At 43.2% G+C, this 21078-nt stretch overlaps 1 protein-coding gene across 3 annotated transcripts in view; it reads right to left on the reverse strand.

The window, feature by feature from the left end:
- Positions 1-596: 596 nt before the first annotated feature.
- The window catches only part of MSRB3 (methionine sulfoxide reductase B3), an 86389-nt gene continuing 65907 nt past the window's right edge, over positions 597-21078 (reverse strand). For all 3 annotated transcript variants that reach the window (XM_074168462.1, XM_074168461.1, XM_074168463.1), the window contains 2 exons: positions 8486-8583; positions 597-3376 (listed from right to left, as the gene is read on the reverse strand). In XM_074168462.1, coding sequence (XP_074024563.1) covers positions 3212-3376; positions 8486-8583 — 263 coding nt within the window. In that variant the 3' untranslated portion in view covers positions 597-3211. The remainder of the gene's footprint in view (positions 3377-8485; positions 8584-21078) is intronic.

Below are 21078 nucleotides of genomic sequence, written 5' to 3' on the forward strand. Positions count from 1 at the left end.
AGCAAGTACATCAATTTTGATGTAACACAAATGAACACAAACATGGAAGCTGGTTTGAAAACAGCCCGCAACTTCTTCCCCTCCCTCGCACCCATCTTTTAAAATCCATTGGAGGGCTGATCTACCGAGCGCCCTTAACCTGCTACCTGCGGGGCATTTCAGACCTGCATCCTTGGAGATGAAACCTTGACAGAAACCAACTTTCCAGCCAAATTTCTCCACTGCAGACTGAGCCTGGGTGCTGCGGGGCTCCCACGGCACGCCTGCAACTCACCATATCCCACACCGCATCTTTTGGAAGAGGCCAAAACCTCTGCTAAGTAAAAGTTGAGCCTTCTTCTAAACATTTCCCCTCTATATCGGGCCTGGGTGTTTGTGATATTGTCTCGAAAGCAGGTAAGTGCAAGGACACCTGGTACCCTGCAGTGCTGTGCCCCTGCCAGAAACCTGCTGGAGATAAACTGCTGGATATATAACATTTCACAGTTAAGTTAAGGGAAAGCAAAGTAAAAGCAGTTCCCTAAGACATGCTGCAGCCAGGAGCACAAAAACCTGACATAAAGCCAGATAAATAAGGAAGGAGAACAGAATTATTTATAAAGAAATTTATTTTATATTTGTATACAACAAATATATGAAAACAAATTTTATTTGAAAAAAGGATATTCGATTTCTTAAAAGTATTGAACGCTCTTAAGGAAAGGTTTTAGTTATTAAAAAGGTATCGAAGGCTAAAATTATACTTGGATAATATAGGTGTGTGTACATATATATATATAAAAAACATGTGCAATTTTATATATATATAGTATATATAAATAACATGTGTGACTTACATGATATTTTAAGGTTTGCTATTTAAACATCTGAGTAACAATAGAGATATTAGAAAATATAGTTTGCTATTTCTACACAGTTTGCATTCAGTTTTTATAAGCATCTAGACAGTGCAAAATTTAAACATACAGACATATTCTCCTATTATTCTATACATTGTGCTCAGCTCCCAAGTTTCCTCTGACATGATCATAACCAGGCTGAACCAAATTTGGAGGGTTCAATACTAGCCCTTACTAGCATCTTCTAAGAGCAATAAAAGGAAATCTGTCTTACCTTGCACTGTGCTGTGGTATAGCTTGCGCACAAGAGAGAACAATGCATTTCCTATGTTAAATGGTCTAACTCCCAGAGATCACATACACCTCACCATATTGACTCATTTCATTGCACTCCATATCCTGCAAAAATAAATCTCCTGTAGGACAGCATACATTACTGCGTACTGAAGTTTAAGTAATATATTTCTTTAACATAAGGCAGGAATATACTGAAATTTGATAACACTTAAATCCAACAGCAATCTGGAATTAAACCACATTTATGTACCACATTTTTATAGATGCTGCCTTTTTTATGTTTATGTCAGAAAATGTGGTAGAGAAAACCTACTTTTCTTTAAATAAAACCAAGGGATAAAAGCAGTCCTTCTAGAAGAAATTGCTAAAAACCAATGGGACCAGGAGAGACTTGACTGCCTTGAAACACCAAAGGTCAGTCTGCACAACCTTTCCTGCAGCCAATGAGCAATTCCTTGTGTGACATCTGGGAGAACACTCATGTGAGTAGGTGCTCGCTACAGCACAGCCTGAGTGTTTTAGCTCTAAATATTTATCATCCTTATTTGCATCTATTTGATGTTAAGGTATTGTATGCTTTTTTTATGTCTTTCTTATGTTGCTAAAAAAAGGCAATTCTGACCATTCCGTATGCTTTTACGGTAGCTATATTTTAACTGAAGGATGTTTGTACTTTAGATAATATGTTTATTATCACTGACATAAAAATCTCACTCCTGCTTCCATAAAAATCTGTGGTTGCTTTGCTCCTAACTAGAAATAAAATTGGATCCAAATATGTTAGTCACAAAGTTTGCTAATAAAAGTAAATACTGTATTCATTAAGTCTCTCAATGCTTAAAGGCAAAGTGGTGTTAGCAAATACTGTATAGTATAACTTAAAGAACAGTATTATGCACCATTCTAGACAAACTGTTATTCAACAAAATCTAAAAGCAGCTGTGAAAAACATCTTATGGGACAGCAAAATTTGCTACATGAAAATTTCTGGAGCTCTGGCAGGCTTTTTTCAAATTCGTTTCTTAAACCAACACCCTCACTCATGTCCTACACTGCAATTGCACAAATTAAAGGCTGTGGCCTTGTAGGGCAGTACGCATCCAGACCAGCTAATCTTTAAAATTGGATACTTCAGGAGGGTCTCTCTCTTTCTGCTGCATTCATTCCTAAACTCCCTTTTAGCAGAAACTGTCATGTTTCTGAATTCTTGTGGCAACCAACAAGATAAAGAGCCTGGTGTCATCCCTCATCTACTTCACTTCCCAAGTTTATCTCTTTGCACTTGTCCATATAATTACCCCCTGCAGATTTCAACTTTAATTCAGATTTGAGTTACAGTTGCTGAACAGGCCTCACAAAAAGACAAAGCCTCATTAGTAGCCCGTAAAAGCGAGCACTACTAGTTAAAACCTCGATTTAAATACCAAACAAAGGGGAAAAATAGATGCTGAGACAATGTTTGCAACCTTTCAACCACACCCTTGAAATTTTGGCAGGAAATTAGCCAAAGGATGGGCCTTACATCTCATCCATCTCTCTCAGTTGGGAAGGAACAGCCATAACTACAAGTTTTCACAGGGTGCGGCTGATGCTGGGAGATGGCTGAATACATACGACCAAAGGCTGCATGCCTCGCAAGTCAGAACAAAGCAGAGAGGTGCTAGGAATTCAGGATTTTCTTATGCCCAGAAGTTTCCTATAGACTGGAGATAAAACACAAGTCCCATCTCCCACGCAAAAAAGAATACTGTTCAAACCTAGAGTAACACAGCACTAAGAAGAAACTAACTAACGATGCCAAAGCCCCTCGATTTACGGATCCCCCAAAGCGATCTCAAAGACAAGAAAGGAAAAGAAAACCTGTGGAGTCAGTCAACGCATTTTTAAATCCAATTATATAGTAAATGCACCAGCAGGCAAGGCCTCAGTTCCATAAGGGTGAGGAAGAAGAAGGATGGTGCAAAATGCTTTCACACATTGAAACTTTCTTAGGATATAAGAGAGCAGGCAACTTAGAAAACATTCCTTGTAAGCTGTGTGGGATCAGCGCAGTTTTCTGCAGGCTTTGCTTCGTCCTACAGCTCAGCTTTGCCTGTTTGGGCAGGACTGGCGTTACTGCTGCCTTCTCCGGCGCTGTTCTTGTCTGCTGGCTTGAAAGATAACGAAGCAGAGTTTGTGCAGTACCGTTTGCCAGTTGGGCGAGGTCCATCGTCAAAAATATGCCCCAGGTGAGCACCACACTGAAACAAAATACAATAGAGTATCACTGTGTCTCTGTGCAGCTTGATGGCATCACTGCGGTGTTAAGCAACGACTAGCACCCTCTTCCAAGGAAGCACATTAGTGTCTACATCACCCTTTCAAGTGGGAGTTACAACCTGTATTTATTTGCAAGAAGGATCCAAGAAGATGATCTTCTGAGATACCACGGGTGCCTAAGATTTCAAGCCCAAATTTCCTGGGTGTTTCCCGTCGTGCCACTGCCTATGTTTGGTTGGGTCATTATTTCTGAGAAGCTGCCTGTCTCTGTAATGATCTCATGGCAGGAGCTCAGATAAAAGCATGGTGGTGAAGGCAACACTGCCCACGTTTCACTTACTGCTGTAAGGAAAGTTGTGTAAGAAAGGGGCAGCCTGAGCTCTGGGCTCTCCTCTGCCTGCAGCCATCTGCATCAGTAAGAAAACACTAAACCCCTTGCTGATCCCACCAAGGACCTAAAGCAGTGAAGATATTCTTTGGAGTATGCCCTCATACTCTTTTTTTTTTTTTTTTTTTTCCCCACAGCCTGACACTGTTCTGAGCATCAGGGTCCTTCTGGGTGCATCTCTGCTCCTCACCCCTGGAGGAGGTGGAGGTCATCCACTAATCATCTCATACCTCTTTCTGTAGTATATAGGAGATTGGGACAGGTGACTGAAAAAGACATGTAGTGAAGATATGTAAAATATTTCAGAATGAATAAACTTTAGCTGGGAGTGATGGAATAGCATCATAGGAATGATGCTGAACTTGCTTTTTGTAAGGAATATGAAATTACAGATGGTCTGTGGACACTTTTGTTCTATATAAATCAGCCTCAGATACTCGCAGCGGTAGTCAGGGTGAACACTACCGCTCCTGTCTGTAAGAAAGGTAACAGTTCTTTGCTTTACAGAAGAGTACAATATTTTGAAGAGGCTGAGCCAGTTGATCCTTATTCAAAAATTAGGGTCACTGCACATTATGACCAACAATTTATCTGAATAATAGGAACTTCTTGTAATTAGTCACTTAAATTCCACAAGTTCATTTTTACAGCCTGCCATGAGAAATAAAAAAATAAAACCTTGCACTGGAGAAATATTTATCTTGAACAGGAAAGTCATGCTGCTTTACCAAAGAGCCTTGGCCTTTCAAGTCAATAGCTGATCTCAGTGAGAGCCAGAATGATGTAACTGAGATCACAGAACTGCTCGTGGGCTCACAGTCAGGCAGCAAAAATTAAAGACTGCAAATGATTCTTAGTATTTAATTAATTCATAGTATCCCAAATACACAGAGACAATACTGATTATTCTGAACTGTGGATGAGTTAGTGATGGCAATTAGTGCATCACTAACTGCAGTTAGTGTGTTGCTAATGTTCTCCTGCCGTTACGGCCTTTAATTCACTGAAGTAAAAAGGTTTCTGGCGAAGCAGGTAAAGTCTTTGGCTTCAGGTTAAACTTGCTCAACAGACTGAAAGGCTGGGGGAGGCTCTCACGTCAGTCAGGAGGGACAGAAACTCCTCTCGTTTAGTGACAGCTGAAACAATAATCCTCACTGGCTTGGGGAGCAGGGCAGGTAGGCATGGGAAACCTCAGTGCTCCTGCCTGGTGGTCCCACCCGCGCAGTCACATCCCAGGGCAGGCTCCGTGCTCCGGCAGAAGTGGTGTTGAAACAGGCACGGCAGTCCAGCAAGGAGCCCAGTAACTAACGAGGGTGCTTCTAGCCCGTGGTATCAGCAGGATGAGCTCCCCAAGGCACTGGGAAAAGGCATGGATGACTTTGGGTTAAGCAGCAGCCACTCAGCTTTTTAACGAAGGAAGACAAAACATGGCAAATAAGGAAAAGGCAAAAGAAAATTGCATGGGAACTAGAGAAGACAAAGCTTCAGGTCTTGTTCCTGCAAGATGATGGTCTTGCCACCCTTTCCTCTATTCTCCACTGCTTATTTTATCTTATTTTCCTTTAGATTGAAGGCCTTTTGTAGGCAGTTTGGGCAGAAAACCTAAGCTGTGTCTCAGAGTGGGGTCTCTCACAATGAGGCATTTCACCTGATTAAAAAGCTTTTCCATACCTTGGGAAAACAAAGAAATATAAAAAAATTTAAGTGTCCCAGAGAGAGTATTTTTCTAAATGCTCAGCATCCTAATTAAATCATCTCATCTCAACTAAGAATGCTTCAAAAACTCCTGACTAGAAGTGTTAAATAGATCTTTTCCAGATTAACATTTAACCAAAGATAAATCATTCCCTCTCCACTGGACAGAAACAGAACAAGAGAAAACATAGAGAGAAACGGTCTGCCGGAGTAATATACTCACATACAGACTACAAAGACAATTTATCAAAAAGGTTTTCCTCACAAAACCTGGGAAGCTGTGTGAGAGTCCAAGGTAGTCTCATTACACCTTCTTGCGATGGCAGAATCACACCAGGATAGGATTACTGCAAAATTTGTTACTTTTTGAGATTACCCCTCACCAAAAATTTATGTGGCGATTCTCTCCATAGAGGACTCTATAACTCATCTGCCCTGGAAAGGAACGTAATTCAATCCTTTGTATCACAGTATAAGAAACCTGGCCCTCAGCTGAGAGTACAAAGGATGAATTGATTTTACTGTCCTCCCCACACATAATAGGTGCCAAACATTTTTCTGAGACTTATATACATGCCTGCAAAGCCTCCCAAAAAGAAACAATCATCTGTTGCGTCCTTGTGCATAAATATATTGGGCAGAATGCACTGGGATGGTGAAACGGTTAGGGTAAAGCATTTGAAGTATGTGTTTGGGAGCAGGAAAAGGGGGAGTCGCTGCTAACTGTCAGTATGCTTGGATCTCCCAAGCCTCCTGGTTCTAATACGCTGCTGGGAGGCAGGGAAAGCAGCTTGCAGTCAGCTGCTGTAGTCCAGTCTGAGCTAGCAATGTGCAAACAGTACTTCTGTGACTACAGAATTTTATTGATTTGTACAGGTAAAAATAATAGCTAGGGAGACCTCAGGGGAAGGGACTCTTGAGGAGTAAAGAGAAAAAAAAAAAAAAACAAATGAGAGATGCAGCCAGTTTTACAGTATTCCTCAAATGCATTTGTAATTAACTTCTACCTGTCACTAATCGTTGACCTTTGGAATACACCCAGAGTGATGTGTTTCCAAAAACTGTAAAAGTTATTTCTAGGATAATCCCATGGATGACTTTGATTAATATCACAGCAATTTTCCCCCAGTGTTTGCTTTCTATAACAGAGAACATTAAAAGAGAGTTTTTTTATTCTCTCAGACAGGTGGAAGGACTTTTAAAGAAAAATCAACTACTTTCTCATCTGCAAAAGATTAGTAAGATTTTGGGTGTGGGAGAGGGTATTTCTCTCCAGTTCTACCAAGGCCTGCCATATCAATCCCACTGCTTTCCAGGCTGCAGTAAAACTGTGCTTTTTTTGCAGCTGCATGTGTGATTCACATTCCTAGGGCTCCGAGGAGAGGAGGAAATGGTTTTGTTATGGATACACAATGCAGTGCTATTAGCTGTGCTGAGCGGTGGCTGCAAAGATGCTCACCACTCCTCAAGCTGCTTTCCTGCCTGACTTGATCATCTGTGGGGTTCTTGCCCCAGGAAGTTGGAGTAGCTGGTAGGAAGTTGCCATTGGATTATACAGCAACCTTGGCCGCATTTTTTTCTTAATGCTTTACATTCAGTTTTTGGTTTTGCTTTTATTTTATGGTGTCTGCGTGTGACTGCTGCTAATACTGCTGCTCGCAGGTCTGCTAACACTATTTTGTTTGGCAACAGGTAAATGACATTCCCAGATTCCTTGGCCTGACCGCAGGCTGTGTTGGGCTCCTCTCAGGTGAAACCGGGAGCTCTGGCCATCTCTTGAAGGGGTCAGCAGATACAGGCTCAGCAGGTTGGCAGTACGCTGATTTTAGCACTATTCAGGCCTACTAAGCAGAGCTGAAAAGAGTGGGTTGCAGTTTTGACTATGCCAGTAATCAAAGGTGAAGCATGAGATTCCCAGTCTGCAGTCCCCTGCAGTCCTTGCTAGGGAATTTAGGGAAATGGATGTTCCCAAAAAGTGTTAAATGGATCTTCTAATGAGTGTCATCAATGTAAAAACTACAGAATTACATAGTACATATTGCTACATATGCATAGTACATACGACATACTAGCAGACACGCTGATTTGGCCATTATCATGTTGGGCCAAACCCTCTACCCAGACTGCAGATAATGGATTCTCCATAAAGACAATCTTTCCTCTTTTTGAGAAGCTTCTTAACCGACTCTGAGCATTTATATATGAGGACTGACTGACTACTAAGGACGCATACCATCAGGGATGAAATCAGTCATCCCTCCACCAATACTGTGGAAGGAGAACAGCAAATTATCACTGCCCAAATGAAGCTACTGCTCGTCTCAGGAGGAGTTTGAGCACGTAGAGGACTGCAAACTGCTGGCTATGTCTGCCAAACGCCAATGCAGCAGCTTCTCCCTTTGCTAGGTAATGATTATGCCATTCCCTTCGCAGAGAGGAGGGCAGCACAAAGGATGAGAGAACAAGTAGAACAAGACAGATAACGGAAAATTTGGGTGTGTTTTGAATGACTACTGACTTCATTATTACGGCAGATGGGCTTGTTTGAGGCAGCCATCAGGACTGCGCTGGGAATGGGTGTTGGGAATGAGTTAGCATGGCTGCAGAGTAATGCACAGTGATGGAATCAGCACACAGAGAGCCGCTCCACTGCTTTTGACTCCTCTCAACTGCTCACGTGTGGAGTCAGTCGGCCAGGCTCAGCCTCAGGAGCTCCTTTGAAGGGACCCTCTTCAGGAAGATAATTTTTGTAGACTCAGCACCAAGTCCAACCATTTACATCTGCTCTGTTAAATCTCACACGAGACAACAACGTGCATTCCAAAGAGCCCTTTGTGCCTTCAGCTCGTTCCACCCAGCTGTTATACCTACGACCCATTGTGCTCTCTCACAGTGATTACTATTTAATGGAACTGAAAGGTTTGCAAATCTTAGGGAAAGTACAGCACGCTGTAATGATTTTTGCAGCCTTTGCCATCGGAATGGTCTGTGTGTGCTATAAACTAACCTGACTGCAGGATATTTCAATCCGATGCATCCCATAGGAGAAATCATCATTGAAAGTAACTACATCAGGACTGATCACATCATAGAAAGAAGGCCAACCTGAAAAAAAGCAACAAGATAAGTAAGAAAAGAGGGCATCTTGGTGGCAGATGGCATTGTAAAAAGCGAGTCGGAACCACACTTTGACAAATTTTTATCTCATTACAGAGCCTGCAAATAACTGAAATGAAGATTTTGGATCCTAAATCACTTAGGTACTTTGGAAAATTTCCACCCTAAATACAAATTTGTTTACAGGCAAGGACTAAGCTGCCACCAGCTGCCCACTTTCCATCTCAACAGAGATTCCTGCACTCCACCACAAGCAATCGTAGCAGTTCAGCTCAGGTGGTTGCTCAGGTAATGCAGATTCAGCCTCGCCATCAGTTTAAAAAACCACAAATTCCACTCTGAAGACAAACAGCAAGAGTCTATGGAACATAAGTGGTTTTGCTTTTGCAGTGTAAAAGTACTTTAAAAAAGAGTTGGAAAGTTGCAATTTAGAGCCCCAAAACCTGCCTTAACCTTTGCTTTCACCAAGGCATGGTCAGAGCCAGAAGGATGTGCTCAGACACTGACCCATCACACATTACAGGCAGTGAGATGACTACTATTGTGTCTAATTTCAAAACAGTAATGAGTGTTTCAGGTCAGCCATGGGCAGGTGGAGTCATAACTATGCCTACATTAGACACTAGTAGATGGTCTGCATGTGGTCTGCATCCAGGATGAAACAATTGCACTTGTTAACATGTATGTTCGACACAGCTGCTAGCTGAGCCGAAAGCAGCACGACCTAACACCAGATGATGATGAGGTGTACACCTGATCTCCCAGTAATGGCCACTTATCATCTAAATAATGACCCTCCAGTCTTTTAACGATTCCATGCCGAGTCTCCCCCTCTCCACAACACAGGTAAAAAAACCAATGCAGGTCTATTCGGTGTCCCAGTAGATACCCATTACACAGCTGTAACTTTTCAGCCACGGCTCAAAAACCTGTCATCGTATGCTCCATTTCCTGAAGCTGGGTTCCCACATAAGAACCTGGTAGGCTTTCAGGTCATGTCAACATCTACCAGTGCCCATCTGAAATCCCACCAGCTATCTGTCCTCCACATTTCCTCTCTTGCCAAATGTAACATGCACAGGCAGCTCTTGCGCTCTGTGTATTCCACATATGCCCACGGATACAGAACTTCCTTGCTTCTTCTTCTAATATCTGTTAAGCATTTGCCACTGATGACTTCATAAAATGATATGCAATAAGCTATTAAGAAACACAGCAGCAGCTGTGAATCACTGCATGCAGATGAATAAAGGATGTACACAGCTTTCCACAAGTAAAGTGAGTAAAATTCCGTATACAGTAAAAGGAGGTGTGGAAGCTATCAAGTTTTCTGAATGTGGGTAAAGGAGTGTGTAAACTGGAAAAAAAATCCGTAATGTCTTCAGTTGCATCTTAAACCATTAAATATGGAAGAACACTTGTGAAGATGCAAGCATAATAGGCACAAATTTTTAAGAAAGAAATGCTCAGAAACGCGTTTCTCTTCCTTTTGGGAACATCCATATAGTAGTATTCCTAAGCTTGCAGCCTGAAGGCATTGCAAGCCCCAAGTCCTATGTTCCCAAGGTACCTACTACCACCACAAGTGTTTCCACCCCAGAACTCACTGCAGAAGTAAGTAGAGTAATTTTTTTCCCCAGAAGTATTGCAAATGGAAGTTACATACAGGAGACAGACAGCGGAGAAAGAACTCTGAACAGGGAAAATATCCCACAAGACAGGAACTCAAAACAGTGCAGCAATGACAACCGTAAAAAAACAATTTATAAATTCTTCCTCTCATGCAAAATATCCCTGCCAAACAAATACCTTCACAAACAGAAAAGGAATAAACATATGACAAGTTTTGCAAAAGGGGTTATCCTGTTGACATAAAAATTGATGTTTCCTAATTGGTGGCTCCTTTCCAACACCATTCGTCATCTTCTTAGCGGGGCCTCTGTCTAACGAAAATTGAGGCCTTACATAGAACTGGTCAGAATATTTTTAATGAAGCCTTTTTAGGTTTTTTAATTTAATAATTTTGCAAAACAGACGTATGAGTTTGCCCTTGTGTGATGGCAGAGAAATTCCAAAGAGGGAGCTGTTTGGAGGAACCAACTATCTGATTGTGTGAAAGCCTTTGGAGGAGGAACATTTCAGCGCTGCAGAAAGTCTCAAAGACAACCCTGCCTCCTCCATAACAGCAATAAGGGGGAAGCTTCAAAGGCTGCTACACAGAGATTGAAGCAATCTGTGTCTTGCTGAGAAAATTATCTTGTGAGAAGGGTTTGGAGGAGACGTGTTTATGTCAGCTTTGACATTAAAGAAAGACCATCCATCCTCCTTTCTCCAGACTTTTCCTTTTGGTCTTCCCATTCACCACAAAAAAATTATTTGCTTTGGATGCACTCCATGCACTTTGAAAAAATGAAGTCATCTGAAACTTATATAAACAGGCAAGCTCCTTCTAAAGTAGCCTTTGTACCGAACTGGAGTGACTTCAGTTTAGGTTGTCAGTTCACGCAACACGTGACACATGTTCCACCACTGTCACATATGGTGACAGGCAAGTCTAGTCCCCAAGACAGGGACTAGAAAGTAGACTGTGCCTCCACAGTGTGGATTTTTAACTCTCAGTCAAGCCATCTCTTCTTGAGTGACACGGCAGGCCAGGCACCAGCATGACATAACGAACCAGTAACTCCATGGGGGTCAACTGAAAACTGAGCAAACCCTGCAACAGAAAAGGTCCTGAAGGGCACAGTGAGACACACTGTCACTCTGCTGACCTTGAGAGGAAGACAAGTGAACTGCTCATTGAGTTGACGAGCCAAACTCATCAGGACAATCAATCCCCCTCTGCTGTCTCATTTCCTTCCTCCTGAGCTAAAGGGGAAAGACCATTTGATGGTTTTCTAAGCCTTCTCTGGCCATTTTCTCTGCTTCAAAAGCAGCCAGGAACAAGCTGCAGAAGCAGCCTTCTTGCCTGCACATCAGGCAACTCCCAGCGACGTAGACAGCCAACCAGACCCCTGTGGACTCTTCACATGCTCTTTCTGTCCTTGCAAGCGGTGAATGACCCAGTAGTGGCCTCCACTTTGCAAGCCCCAGGCTTCTTCTCCTGCTGTCTCACTGGCTGCTGCTCCTCCGCTCCTGTCCTCCTGAGTGCCTGCCTCCCTCCCACCGTAGGGCTGTGAACCGGCTGACTCCCTCTACATTTTAGACTGCTGTTAGCTGTGCATTAAAGCTTCAGCTTGCCTTTGAAGGCTAGCTGGCTACTTGGAAAGGGCACGCTTCTGCAGGAATGGCAGGGAAGAAGCCCATCTTGGATCTCTTCTGCTTCTGCCGAGCCCTTAGCACTGCAGAGACTGAGCGCTGGAGGAAACCCTGTGCAAACCCTGGTGTGGAGACTCAGCCCTCCCCGGGGGATGGCTTTCTGTCAGGTCTGGCTCACCACATCTGATGGGCAGCAGGAGCTGGGCCACTGTCTTTGGAAGGATGGTAAAACGTAACAGCTAGGAAGAAAAAAACAGCTGCTGGAGGAAAGGGGCAGAGGGTAACTGCAGGAGATGAGATGGGAGTGGGAGCAATCTCTCAGCCAAGTGAACAACTTCAAATGACATTTGCACTTTGTGTGTGTGTGTGTGTGTGTGAACAGCAGCTAAGATTTGTGAGTACATTTATCCTTGAATGTATTGAGTTGAGTTTGAGGGAGGGTATGACACGGTAACAGTCAGCAATTTTTATCACGTTATAGACATCCAAAATGGGCTCACTCTTATTTTCACAATCACTTTGCATCACACTGGCAATATAAAAGGGCTTTAAAATAAGAGTCTGTTGTGTTTGTGCTCACTCTTTAGGCCCTTTACATGGGAGTCAGGCCTTGTCCTAAGGCCCAGTTTCTGGTACGTTAATGAGCCAGCCAGAGAGACGAATAGTTTTTCAGATATACGGCAAGTATCCTTTCTTGGATCTAAAATACACTAAATAAAGGAATGAAGCTTCCTTCTGTCAAGTACTTAAGTGAAAACCATGTGTAAACTGAACATTACTGACAGATCTTTTCCGCTCCATCCTGCATGAGTAATAGAAAGGATCTTATGCTGCTGGGTGTCACACATACTGAGTCATGTCCCGTTCTGTCTCAGTCTGGGACATCCCCCAAATATTTTGTAAAAGCTGCACAGCAGTTCTAAAATTCACCCCACACCCCCTCACTAAAACTAAATCTTTCGTTTTTCATAATGGTCCCTATTGTGGCAAAGAGGAGACAGCGGTTCATGCCTCTTCATCAGAGAAAGCCTTCTTCAGAGCAGAGATGGCCTGGTACTGCCCTGGGCAGCAGGAGCGAAGAACAGGGAGGAAAGGAAAAGTTGGCTTTGGTAACCTACGTTGGATGCTGCTTTTGCAGCCCTGGGCACAGGGTTTCAGACCATTCAAAAGAGGTATCTTCTTTCTCACTTTCAGACCTCCCTATTCTAGGTACCTGATTGAGTCCATATTACAACGAGCTGCCTAAGGTGGGCACCCACGCAGGCAGCTGGCACCAGGTGGGTATCACCACAACACGCAGCAGTCCCAGGCAGCTGAAAAACTCAACATTTTGTCTCCTTCTTAAACTGAGGTACCCAAGCAGTTGTTCATGGCTGAGTAAGGCAGCAACAGCACACAGTGTGCCCATGGTCCAGCCCCCTTTGTGCATTCCTGGTAGAGATACGAAAGCCCAGCAGAAGCAGATTGTTTCTTTCACCTTAGCCCAGGGAGTTCTAAAGCACCTTATCTCGTGGGCTACTCCAGGACTCTTTCTTGGGACAATGCTGACCTCACGCAAAAGGAAAAAAAAAAAGACAGACATTTTGTTCCCATAAACTTTTGGAAAGCAGTTCAGCTGTTCATTTATTGATCAATTTTAGAAGCATCTCAAACCTCCTTACAGTTTTGCAAGTTTGCACACATTTTATTGTAGCTAGATCCCCAACTTCCATATAAATGGATGCAAGCACTTGGACATCTAACCGTTAAAATACGAGTCTATAATTATTTGCAGAGACAAAATGGCAGGCTGCTTTTGAAAATCGGCCCTGCTAGGCTATTTTTTCCCCTCTCCTGAACTAATATTCCTTTTGACATTTTTTTGAACAGCACAATTGCAATCCCAAAGCATCTAATGCTCTGACATTATTCCCATTTCATACACCTGCTGACTGAAGACCTCCACAGTTTTTCAATAACTGTGATGTCTGTAGTTATGTTTTTCATTTTAGATCCCAAAGAGATTAAGTTCAACCTGCATTTTATCATTCTTTGCTGTAATTATTCCAAGCATTTACTTCAGTGAGTTATTTACAGATGTAGAAGCAGGGGGAGATGGAAGATGTTAGAACTACCAAATGGTGCCAGATGGAAAAGAGGACCTTGACCTGAAAAATACCTTGTTTCTCTGATGTGCTGTATTTTTAGAATTCTGATTCCCTTTTAACCTAATGTGGATTAATGAAAACCCAAAGGCTTTTTAAGGTAGAGTCTCATCATTTATCTTCACTGAGAAGCTCTGTCTGTGTAAAAACCTAAAGCGTATAGGATTAAAAAAAAGGTAATAAAGCTTCTGCTTTGAAACTGCTGTAAAGCTGAAGGGCCTTCACTTTTTTCTTTCTCACAGGTTTATTGAAACAGAATCTGAAAGACACAGGCATCCACAGCTGTAACTTCTCACATACAAGTTTAATGTAGAACTACAAAGTGACATATTGCTATTATGTAGAAAGCCTGTGCAGATATAGGGCTTTTTTTGGCTAACATCCTGGGTTATTTTTCATAATATCTCCATGATGATGAATGCACAATAAATATTCTTACTTAAGAATATTTCACCATCAGGTAACACTACTTTCAGTGGAGGTTCATCTAATCTACGCAAATGTAGCTAGAAACAGAAACAGGCGCAGAAATGTTCACCAGCAAATGACTTTACATTAGATGTGTATTCCACTGGAAAGAAAACAGTCGGTCCTCTCCAGCACCATCCAGATATAAGAAGGATGACATGTCAGTGGTTTTCTGCAGAACATGCAGGGCATCAGAGTGGTAACTAGGTTCAGGGCCGGGGAAGGGAGGGGAGACAAAGAGAAAATGAAGCTTAATTCTGGAAGGAAAAATATAAGAGAGGGCTTATCTTTAACATGCTACCTGTCTCTAACAGTAAAGTTGGGCTACCGTAGCAGGCGAATACCACTCTGACAGAACAGTGAGGGAAGGGAATTTTACGAAACAATTGAACTTCTAACAGCAGCTTTTATGAGACAATCGTCATCTGTTTTTTTCTTTATGTTTCTTCGCTTGGGAAATAAAAAAGTGAAAGCCATAAATAAAGGTGGTATTTGTTTTCTTCCACTAGAGCACTCTGAGCATCAAAACAACTTACTATGAAACAGCATATGCAATCCAGATTTGCTTCTTTCTTAGTCGTAGGAGGTTATATTTGTTTAAAATTATTGTTAAGGGAGATCTGAAACTTTGCATCTAAAATTTCATTTGACATCTGAATTTTTCAGAACAAGAGTGCCCTTGATATCTCTTGAGCAATAAAAGCACAGGGCCTGCTCTTTTTAGCAATTAATAACTATATCACAATACCACTATCACCCTAGTTGCTTCCTTAGTCCTTTCACTGTGATCTAAAATACTGCTAAATACAAGCCGGCTGTTTTAGAGCCTTCCTCTGTAACAATCCAGACATCTCCAACATCTGGGCTGCTGCTAAAATCAACAGGTAGGCAGGAGCTGGGATCTTCCTCAAGCTTTCTTACAAAGATTGAGTTACTAATGGTTTATTTCTTGGTTCAGGTTCAACAAAACAACTGAACCTAACTCACTTCCTCCCAAAGGATGGGTTTCTCCCCTCATCTGAACAGTGTCTCTTGTTACTTTAAATCACAGCTAATGTTTTTAAAAATATATCTTACACATAAGTCAGCTGTAGATCTTCAGCATCAAAGGAACCAAACAGAACCGTGTGAAGCAGTGTAACCTTAAGCTATAATTTTTAAATGCCATCAAGAAATGTTTCAAATAGTTTTTAAAATTTACTGTTGACCTAGTAACCTCAGTCCAAAGCATTCAACTTCGATAAATGTTTTTGTTTTCCTTCCAAAAGCAGCACTGGTAAAGCAAATTCATATACTGCAAAGTATCTTCCAATTGTTATACTTATGAGTTATCTGTGCATTTCACTAAAATAACTGAAGCTTTCATACTAAGATGAGTGAATCAGGATAGCAGTAGAGCTGGCAGGCCTTACGATGGAAGTGATTTGACAAAATTGGAATCCTAATGCAGTGTGTTCACAGAAAAAGTAAAGAAAACCGCCGGCAAATGCAACCTTGTACTAATCAGCATCTGGCACTGAAATGAGCAGCAGTCACAGATGAAGTACATATTTGAAAAATTTGTCATGGGGTGTTTCAAGTAATGAACATCCACAGTTTGTTTGTTGAAATAATTTCTTCTAGTATTGTTATGCATGTCTGGGAAATAAACTTTGTAAAGAACAGCCAGAACTCAGTTACACAGACTGAAACTACAGAGGTGGAATACTGACAGAATTATTTTAAACTCAAAAAAGCACAGCCTGTCCTATCTTCCTGTTGCAGTTATATTCCTTCTACTGAGCCTCCTTCTGCAGTGCCTCCAGCACTGACTGCTCCAGCAGACAAGCACCCTCCTCATTACAGCTGGACAAACAGGCTCTCGTTGCAGTTGTAAAGTTCTGAAACAAGGGAAAGAGTTATTACACTGATTAAAACCAAAAAAAGACAAAGGCGCCCTTTCTCCTGTTTACTTCAGATACTGACTGAGATGTCTTGGTGAGGGAACTTGGTCACAAATGACCACTTTCTTGGCCATCACGGAAAGCTTGTCATGATTTGGACCAAGACTGGGGCAGTTAGCAGATGCCAGCATCTGCCAAAGGCTGACAGAAGACAGTACTGAACAGCAGGGTGAAGACAGAGCCACAAACCACCAGGTCTGCTGCAGGGGCCATTTGGCCACAGGACAAGACTCTGCAGGAAGGTGGGGTATGCCTCCTTCTGATGCCACCATGAGGCGGTGGAGAGCAAAACCCTCCTCTTTGCCTAATATTACAGCTTATCCGCTAAAGTAGTCCTTAAAATAGATACATTTCCAGAGCAGCATTTTCATCCCAGTGTAGGAACATCTCGTCATGAGCTACAGGCTTGTCAAGCCTTGCAAGGAACCTTGCTATAAAGCCCTCAGTCACCTGGGAAGTGCAGAAGCTGCTCGCTGCAGCTTCATGCAAAGACTTCTGAGGCATTTCTGTCACCCTGGACCTGGTGCCCAAGGTTACTTTATATTGCCCTCTGCATAAGACTTTGTGTCTACAACACTCAGTTAAACACCGTGTGATGCACAAAAGGATGCAGCAGCTATAGGCACTGCAGAAAATCCTAGAAGAAGAAAAAAGGAATGATTTGTGGCGTTAGATTGTTTGGAGTTAGTGTTGGTTTGGGGGGGAGGTTTAAATCTTTTTAACAACCTCTTATGCAAACAAAAGGAGGTAGGTAATAATGCTGACTAGAAAATAAAGACCTTTCTTCACAGAAAAGCCTGACAAAAACAATATACATGTGCACACACACTCCCACACACTCCTTTTCCTTTAAGTTTTCTGTGGAAAACTTCAGCTGTACTTTGAAAACTTCTGAAAACTGAAACTACTGAAATGGAAAAGTTCATATTACAGATTATAATGTTCACCTTCTGTTTTGCTTTCTGTTACAGTTTCTAAAGCAAAGCATGCCCTTTCTGCTAAACCCTGTATTTTCTTTCAAGAAAGATTTCAAAGGAAAACTTTTCACAGCCATACTATGTAGCTGGTGACATGGTCCAAGGAAAGAAACAGACAACTACTTTAAGAGAATCTCATGAGGAACAGTGCTCCGTTAGTGCTCTGCTGGGGGAAGCCCAGCTTGCCTCTGGAATCACCCAAAAACTGAGCAAGCGCTAACATGGGTGCTGCACACGTCAGCTCTGCAAAGGTTTCTTCTTTGCTCCAGTGCCTGTGCTATTCCTTACATGACCAGGTCTTTGATTTCTTCTTTTTCTTCTGGGTTTGCCTTCTATTATATTTTTTACTTCAATAAATAATTTAAACAAAACAAATGTACTGTACACATACTGCTCAAGACATGGAAGCCATTTTCAACCTAAGCTAAGAGCATTTGTAATTAGGCACAGTACGAATGGCCACAGTGGAAGTCAATTATACTCACTACATGTTCTTGCAGACAAGTAACATTGGTTTATAAACATCCAACTCACTCAGGGACTTGTTTTCTTTTACGCTATTCTAGGTAAAGAAATACATAAAAAGGAGTAATTGCCTTGGAAAAGAAAAATGTAATAAGCAAGAGGAGAAGTAAGAGAAGATTTAGAGAGAATTGGCAAAAGGAAATGGGCCAATGTGCAAGAGAAAACTGGAGAGGCAAGATGCTAGGAGTGGGCATGCAGTCCTCTAATAGGTATCTCAAGGAAAACTCTCCGAACTCATGGGGATTTGACTCCATCACACAGTGCCCACCACAGCACTGGACCAGCCGTAGCTGCAATTCACACCGTCTGCTATGGCCACTCTTTGGATACTCTCTTCTACACTGAGGTCTGTTTTGTATTTGCGTGTCCCTGGTCTTTCTCCTCTGGGCCAGTCAGCTGTCCCACAGCCCAGGTGGAGCAGACATCCTGACTCTGCTGCTGGGGCACAGACCATGCTGTGGTGTCTGTGCTCAGCGTGGCCCCAGGGGGCTGGGTGCAGCAAGGCCACTGCCCTCGCACAGCAAGACTGAGGTGTGGGCCAGCAGTCAGGCATGCTGACTGCTCCAACCCTCTAAATGTGAAAAATAGGTGCATCTCCCAAATGAAAACCCTGGAGGGAGAGGAAGAAGAACATGGAAGGTCATCCTCCCCCTCTGCTCTGCTCTGGTGAGGCCACATATGGAGTATTGTGTCCCGTTCTGGGGTCCCCAGAACAAGAAAGACAAGAAACTGCTGGAGAGAGTCCAGTGGAGGGCTATGAAGATGATCAGGGGTCTGGAGCATCTCTCTTATGAGGAAAGGCTGAGAGACCTGGGTCTGTTTGGCCTGGAGAAGACTGAGAGGGCATCTCATCAATGCTTATGGGGCAGGTGTCAAGAGCATGGGGCCAGACTCTTAGTGGTGTCCAGCAACGGGATGAGAGGTTAACAGGCACAAACTGGAACACAGGCAATTCCACCTCAACATGAGGAAAAACTTCTTTACTTTGAGGGTGACGGAGCACTGGAACAGGCTGCCCAGAGAAGCTGCGGCGTCTCGTTCTCTGGAGATATCCAAAACCCACCTGGACACATACCTGTCCAACCTGCTCTAAGTGAACATGCTCTGGCAGGAGGGTTGGACTGGATGATCTCCAGAGGTCCCCTCCAACCCCTGCCATCATGTGATGATTCTGTGACTTAACTGCCCGCAGGCCATGGCGTTCGAGGGAGAAGGGGACGTGTAACCCCCCCGCCGTTGCCCCCTTCCCACCGCCTCCGAGAGGGCTACTGGCGTCGAGGGTCAGGAAAGTAAGTCACCGGGGTAGGAGAAGGACCTCCGGCCGCAGGGAGTGGCCCGGCCGGCGGGGAAAGCCTGGCCCGGCCCAGGCCCGCCGGGGGGTTATCCCCGCCGGCTGCCGCCTCAGGGCTGGGGGAGGCTGGGAGCGCCCGGCAGCGCCGGATAGCTGTGTTCATGTCTCCACCTGCTGATTCCATCAGCAAACATACTCCAGGAAAGTAACCTTTGAAATAAATACACGCGCCGGTTGTTTTAAAGCCGCGTTTTGGGGCGCCTGTCTGGGAGCTCCAGCCGCAGCCAAACACGGCGGGGGGTGAGAGGAAGGAGGGGGAGAAAAGCCACTAAACCCAGAACGGGTGATGAGGGTGTTTTTTCTGCTTTTTTCAGCCAGACTTTTGGAAAACAAGCACGGTGCCATTCTGCCGTCATGTTTCCTCCTGTTAGAAGCCATTCAAAGGTGCCACCCAGCTGGAACGGCCAAGGGGGCAGCTCAAGTGCCATCATTCCCCACATCCAGGGGATGGAAGGCAGAGGAAGCTCTGGAAGCACACGCAGGCGAGCTGGCACCACAGTCACTCCACACATTTCTGGAGCTCACATGTCAAAAAGCATCACCTTCAATTCACTGAACCCTTCAAAGAAGCACACACCAGGGCTCCAGCCTAACCTGGCCATCACCCTCCTCAAAAAGGACTAAAAAAAGACAGGGAAGGGATATACAAAGGCATTTCTCATCAACTGCTAAATGGTCCAATATACTCGTAACCTTAGCTCTTTGCTTTATAGCAAGTGAGTGATGAAAACCTGATGGGACAGGCTTGCAGGCTTGCACTCTGAGCCACCATTCCGTGCATTTTCGGAAATGGACAAAAATATTCTGCAGTGGACACCTGGAAAGGGCATGGGCAGCAAGGGGGAAACACTGTCGGGAAAGGAAGAGTTTAAAAAGATTAAGAAAACTTTCTGATTAAAATTTTAAGAGGTGAAGTGCTGGCACGAATCAGTTTCCTGAAAAGCAGGAATCAGGCTCTGAGCTGGCTCCTTAGATGCTATTTGGAGACCTCAAAAGCAGAGTCATTTAAAAAGAAACTTCTTCAAGGAGTCCAGCTAAAACTACAAAGACATAAAATCCCAGTCAGACACAGGAAATTCTTAGGGGAATACAAGAATTTTATGAGTCAGAAGATAAAAATCCCTCTGAATACCTAACTAAACTAATCTAATGAAGTAGTCACCAGGAAAGGAGTGTGATGAATCTGCATGTCAGGAAGGACAAATTTAAACAAACAGGAAATTGAACAACCTGAAGCTGTTTTCATTTTTACTCCCTGTGCCCTGCTCCTTTTTTTCTTTAAAGGTGCAAACTGAGTTGATGGCTGCAGAAGCTGCTGGGGGGGTCTGAGGAGACTGTTTCATTTTAGATGAAGTCTCAATTTAAAAGAAATTAATTGCCTGGCTTCCTTTTGCAAAGTTGGGAAGCTGTTTGTTTATGATTCATTATTTGCACTATTGTAGACCCAGTGCAATCAAGCCACTAACCACTGCAGAGGAATACAGGGAAAGTCATTGATGTGAAGTTTATAACCTAAAATTTAGCTTCCTCCCTGGCAACCAGAAGTGAGGCTAAACACTTCCTATTAGATATTTTACCCCTGCTAGTAGCTAGAGGCTTCAATCCTAAATGATAGCTAGTCCTGGTCCAGCTTCACAGGGAGGTGCATGCTTAGCTTTTGACATGGAAAAGTCATCAGTGAGTTTTCCAGGGAGATCCTCATGCCCACAAGGACCTCGACTTTAGGTACAGAGAATTTCAAGACTGCCTGTGTGAAGCAATATTACACAGAATGTTACCTCCTCTCTGTTATGGAGCCATGCATCATCGAGACTCAA

Source organism: Numenius arquata, chromosome 2, assembly GCF_964106895.1.
Source record: "Numenius arquata chromosome 2, bNumArq3.hap1.1, whole genome shotgun sequence".
Lineage (NCBI taxonomy): Eukaryota > Metazoa > Chordata > Aves > Charadriiformes > Scolopacidae > Numenius > Numenius arquata.